Source organism: Galleria mellonella, unplaced genomic scaffold, assembly GCF_026898425.1.
Source record: "Galleria mellonella isolate WM207_F2 unplaced genomic scaffold, CSIRO_AGI_GalMel_v1 utg173, whole genome shotgun sequence".
NCBI classification, from domain to species: domain Eukaryota; kingdom Metazoa; phylum Arthropoda; class Insecta; order Lepidoptera; family Pyralidae; genus Galleria; species Galleria mellonella.
In genome coordinates this window covers 7,443,394-7,448,866 of record NW_026442016.1, presented here as the reverse complement: position 1 = coordinate 7,448,866, position 5,473 = coordinate 7,443,394, and the positions used below count along the sequence as shown (strand labels likewise).

At 43.7% G+C, this 5,473-nt stretch overlaps 2 protein-coding genes across 3 annotated transcripts; one reads left to right on the top strand and one right to left on the bottom strand.

The window, feature by feature from the left end:
* Window positions 1-3,416, top strand: LOC128200313 (uncharacterized). The gene is made up of 2 exons (XM_052893377.1): window positions 1-276; window positions 3,375-3,416. The coding sequence occupies exons 1-2, from the start codon at window positions 1-3 to the stop codon at window positions 3,414-3,416; spliced, it is 318 nt and encodes a 105-aa protein (XP_052749337.1).
* LOC113515458 (protein spindle-F) lies at window positions 3,025-5,473 on the bottom strand. 2 transcript variants are annotated; one of them, XM_026899680.3, is made up of 2 exons: window positions 4,478-5,473; window positions 3,025-3,881 (listed from the first exon to the last, which is right to left on the bottom strand). In XM_026899680.3, exons 1-2 carry the CDS (start codon window positions 5,217-5,219, stop codon window positions 3,538-3,540), a joined length of 1,086 nt encoding a protein of 361 aa, XP_026755481.1. In that variant the 5' UTR covers window positions 5,220-5,473; the 3' UTR covers window positions 3,025-3,537. The 2 variants fall into 2 exon arrangements, with proteins under 2 accessions (XP_026755481.1, XP_026755480.1); XM_026899679.3 differs by having other exon boundaries at window positions 3,025-3,884; window positions 4,478-5,472.

Below are 5,473 nucleotides of genomic sequence, written 5' to 3'. Positions count from 1 at the left end.
ATGTCGCTGTTCGATCCACTGGGCCTCGCCACTCCCATCACCATACAGGCGAAGAAGATATTGCAGGAGACGTGGCGTACCGGTATCGACTGGGACACCGAGCTGCAACCACGGGAAGCGGACGCCTGGCGGAGCTGGATGGACCACGTGCGACGGCTGTCCGCGCTGGAGGTGCCGCGGTGCTACCCGGAGGTAGCCACGGCCGATACAGCGGAGCTGCATACATTCGTCGACGCCAGCTCGGACGCGTACGCCTGTGCGGTGTACTGGCGGGCCGTAAGCGCGACCGGCGAGGTCCACGTGTCGCTGATCGCGGCAAAGGGACGAGTGGCCCCACTCAGCAAGGTGACCACGATACCGCGACTGGAGCTGCAAGCGGCCGTCCTCGGGTGTCGCCTATCGCGCACGGCAGTCGAAGAACACGACCTGAAGCCCGCTCGCCGAGTATACTGGTCGGACTCACGCACCGTGCTCGCATGGCTACGCACCGGTCCTCGCGCATACAAGCCGTTCGTCGCGCATAGAGTCGCCGAGATCGTCGAAGAAACGAAGACGAACGAGTGGAGATGGATACCGACGCGGCACAACGTAGCAGACGACGCCACACGCGACCCACCGACGGACTTCGGCTCGCAGCATAGATGGTTCCGTGGGCCGGACTTCCTGTACCTCCCCGAAGAGCAGTGGCCGCGTGAAGATAGTACGAGCGACGATAGTCAAGCGGAAACGGGAGAAGAACGCGTACACAAGCTACAGAACGCGACGCAGTTGTCTATAGCATTACCCGATCCGTCACGTTTTTCTAATTGGTTGAAACTTGTTCGCAGTTCAGCACGGGTGTTGCAGTTCATCGACCTCCTGCGACCGACCAGTCAACGCTGTACCGCCATCCGAAAGAGGAACAAGAAGAAAGAGAGCGCCGACCCCACTTGGACCCGCACGAAGAAAGTCGATAGAGAGAAGACGAAGATGAAAATCAAGAACAACAATAGTCCATCTGTGTGTTTCATCCCCATAGACACACACTACCTAGATCGCGCGCGACGGCTATGGATTCGCGCGATACAACAAGAGGCGTTCGGCGACGAAATCGCAGTATTGAAACAAGGGAAACAGCTGCCGTCATCCAGTCGACTCATACAGCTGTCGGTCGTCATAGACAACGACGACATTCTGCGACTTCGATCGAGAATAGCGGCCGCCGCCGATTTGTCAGCCGAGCAACGAGAGCCCCCATCGTCGACGGAAACCACACCTGGGTGCGCCTATACATCGCATGGGTGCATCGGAAACTTCACCACGGCGGCTTCGAGATCACCACGAACGAGGTGCGACAACACTTGTGGGTGTTGCGCCTACGACACGCCGTCCGCAGTGAACTGAAGAGGTGTCAGCTGTGCCGCCTACGAAGAGCAAGACCGGCGCAGCCATCAACGGGCAACCATCCACATAGCAGGTTGGCGCATCATCAACGACCGTTCACGTTCACCGGCCTAGACTACTTCGGGCCTATGACCGTGACAGTGGGCCGCACTCACCAGAAGCGGTACGGAGTGCTCTTCACCTGCCTAACGACGCGCGCAGTCCACCTAGAAATCGCCGGCAGCCTCAGCACGGACTCCGCCATAATGGCCCTGCGGCGCTTCATAAGCCGCAGAGGGTGTCCCACTGAGCTATGGTCCGACCAAGGCACCAACCTCAAAGGTGCTGACGTCGAACTGAAGAAAGCAGCCGAGGAAGCCATCCAAGAAGAGTCATCAGTCCATTTCATCCGGTGGCGCTACATTCCCCCGAGCGCACCCTTCATGGGAGGTGCGTGGGAACGGTTGGTGCGTAGCGTGAAGACCGCACTAGCCGCTACGTTGAACGAGCGGGCCCCCAAGGAAGAGGTCCTCCACACTCTGCTGGTCGAGGTCGAGCACACCCTCAATAGTCGACCGCTAACCCACGTGTCAACATCGGCAGACGACGACAGCGCCCTAACCCCCAATCACTTCATATTGGGCGGTCCATCGCGCGTCCCACTGCCAGGCAGCTTCACAGAGAGCGACGCGGCGGGACACAAGGAGTGGCGTGCCAGCCAGAGGCTAGCTGACTGCTTCTGGAACCGGTGGGTGAAGGAGTACCTACCCGAGTTGCAACACCGGCGGGAGCCCCGAGCTACACACGGAGCCATCAAAATGGACGACCTGGTCCTGATAGCTGATGGGACCTTGCCTCGCAACACGTGGCCGCGAGGCGTGGTGGTGGCGACCTACCCTGGACCAGACGGCGAGATCCGAGCAGTCGACGTGCGGACGAACAAGGGCATCCTACGGCGACCCACTAAGAAGCTGATCATACTGCCCACATCGACATCGAGCGACGCGAACACGAGTTAACTCCAGCTACGAGAGCTGCGGCGGGAGATTATGTTCGCGACATTATTTGTATATATGTAATCGTAATTTATAGTTGTTAAGTCCCTAGTTAATCGTTTCTGTATTCTGTTATTTTATATAGATTTTACATAGATTTAAGATAGTGTAAGTTAAATAAAGTATTTCTTTGTGTGTTGTCATTATTACCTACGAATAGAAATAGAAATTGTAACAATAAATAGAATTAAGAAATTGTAAATTGCAATAAATAAACGCTATAGAGTACCGATCTGAAGAGACACGCGTCTCGTTCTTTCTCGCCCCGTCCCGCTCGCGCAGATTCGCTAACGCGAGTTGGAAACGTTATCATGCGAGCGGGCGGGTATAAAGATAGGCCGCCTCTCGTCGAGCGGCATTCGCTTCCGGGCAGCGACACACTACACTCGAGAAGAAATAGGACAAGAAGAAAAAATACTCTCTTCAGACGGTACCGGAGGCTTCAGAATAGTAATCCCTGTGTTTCACTCCAGCCTGAACCAACGCCCCTACAGTCCACGCTCACCGAACGGCAGTCCACACCGTTCAGCTGTAGATGTGTAGTTACATATATAACAGTTATTATTTGCTCTACATACCTATGCTATATACAAATAAAACTAGAATAAATATTAAAAGTTTTTATGGGTATGACAGAATATTGTAATTCATCTTGTAAGCATCATAACAAATTTTCAGATATATTTTGTTATTAAACAATGATAGGATAAATATAAATGTAGTGTAGTATAACTAAGTAACATAAAATTAACAGTGTAATAACAGTTATAAGTAAATATTCCCTCTTAAGAAAAAAGACAATGGCAAATAAATTTGAGAAAAAAATCTAAATTATTTTTCTTATTTATATGTTATCTTATTATTATGTTATATTCTATTAATATGCATATTTGCTTGCTTAAATTGTTATTTACAATAAATATCACCAAATTTGTGATTTATGCTATTTCTATTTAGGAAGGCAAACATTTGCTAAAAATCAGTATCCATCCAGTCTAGGACATTTTCTGATTTTAATTTAAGACTAAATAGTATATTTGTAAGTCAACAAAACTATAAAAAATAAATATTAATACCAAGATTACTAAATAAATTTATCTAATTATATAATTATAATCAATTATATTACATTATCAAAAGAGGTTGGAACATTTTCAAAATTATCTATCACAGAATCTACTTCACTTTCACCAATGAAATGACTTTCTACATGTGATTGAAATTCTGTAAATCTTATATCTCTGTGAAATGTTTGCCCACACATAGGGCAGATTTTATCAACAGGTATGTCATTAATGATGTTTTCTGTGGCATTTTTCTTGAATGCAGAGGAATTTAATTCATTATAATTAGTTGATTCCACAGGAGTTGCCCAATTTGCCAAGCTGTCACTAGTCTCAATCTCTTTATGTTCTGATGTTGTAGTTTTTGTATTATTCATTTTACACATCTGACATTTATAGCCTTCTGTAACAAAAATATGTTTATTAAACTGTGAAACAATTAAAAATCAATTTTTGACAGCACAAAAATAAGAAATTGTATATTAAATGTTTATTTATAACTAGTTGTTTCCTGCTGCTTTGCCCATCTAAATACTGATTCACATATATAAATTATCCTGTATGTTAAGGCAGAATATAATCTACCCATGCATCAAATTTCATTCAAATCTGTTTAAGCATTTAAATGTGATTGAATAACAAAAATCTAAACACCTTACAAAATTTTACATTTACAATATTATTAAGTTGAATTAAAACTTTGGAATTTATCAATATAATTCAATATAATTTATACTGTATGTTTATTTAGTAGTAAAAGCATTTTATAATCAGCTAAAAAGATATATATATTGTGCCCTGGCATAGGATGGGACACCCCTTCCTTTCCAAAGGGTGTCATAACAGGCGACTAAGTGAGGGTGAGGGATGGGCAGCAACATCCCTCTTAAAATCCCTCCTGCGGTTGTGCGGCAGAACTCCCCTTATGGGGAAGGCTTATATACTGCAGTGGATAGTTGGCGACTGAAAAATAATAATAAAATAATAGGAACTCACCTTTGAAAATTGTTTCAAATTTAGAAAGTACAAATTTCAGATCGGCTTCTTGTTGAGCAAGCTCTTTTTTTAAATTTTGCAGTTTTTCTGTTTGGATATGAATTTCTTTAAGTGAATCCAATGCTGGTTCCTCAATATATGTGAAACCTATAGAGTCAACATTCAGCATTTTATCATCCAATTCTTGTAACTGTGTCATTTGTTCATATTGTTCTACTAGTTGTGATTTCTCCTGTATATAACTATTAATTAGTTTTAAAGATATTTCCTCTAGACTGGATTCTGAATATTTTTCTTGATAATTAGCACTAGTTTTTGGAGTACTATGAATGTATGTGTTTGTGCGTACCAAAGGTTGTTTACCATTTTCCTTTCCTGGTGGTTTGTCAGGTCCTTTTATTGCAGCTATTTTATTCCACAGGTTTTTATTTTCACAAGATACCATAAATACATGATGCATAAGTTGAGACTTTTGTTTATTCAATTCAGCAATTTTCTGATGCAACATGAACTTTTCATCTTCTTGCAAAGGAACATAAGGTGTACATTCGGTAGCTTTTGTGATGTCTAACTTTAAACGCATATTATCGCTTTCTAATGAAGTAATTCTCTTTTGAAGTAATAGGCAACGATCTCGCATTGCATGTAAGGCGAGTTCATGAACACTTACATTATTAAAATCGCCTTTGAGAGTAGACTGAAATGTATCATTATTGAAACTTACAATCGATGAAGAATCCATTTCATTTCTGTACCACGTAGTAATCAACTAAGAACAAGGACTAAAACTTTTAGTCATATATCTTCTGTACAGAATGTAGGTCGGTAACTAATTAATAAATATCTAATCTCAGAAAACATATATCATCCAATCAATAATCAATTGTCACCTCCTTTTACCTATAATAAGGAACAAACATAAAAAATAATAATTAATTACTAAGTTATAAGAATTAGCAGCGGTCTTACGTCTACAAAACCTAGAAAATGAATGTA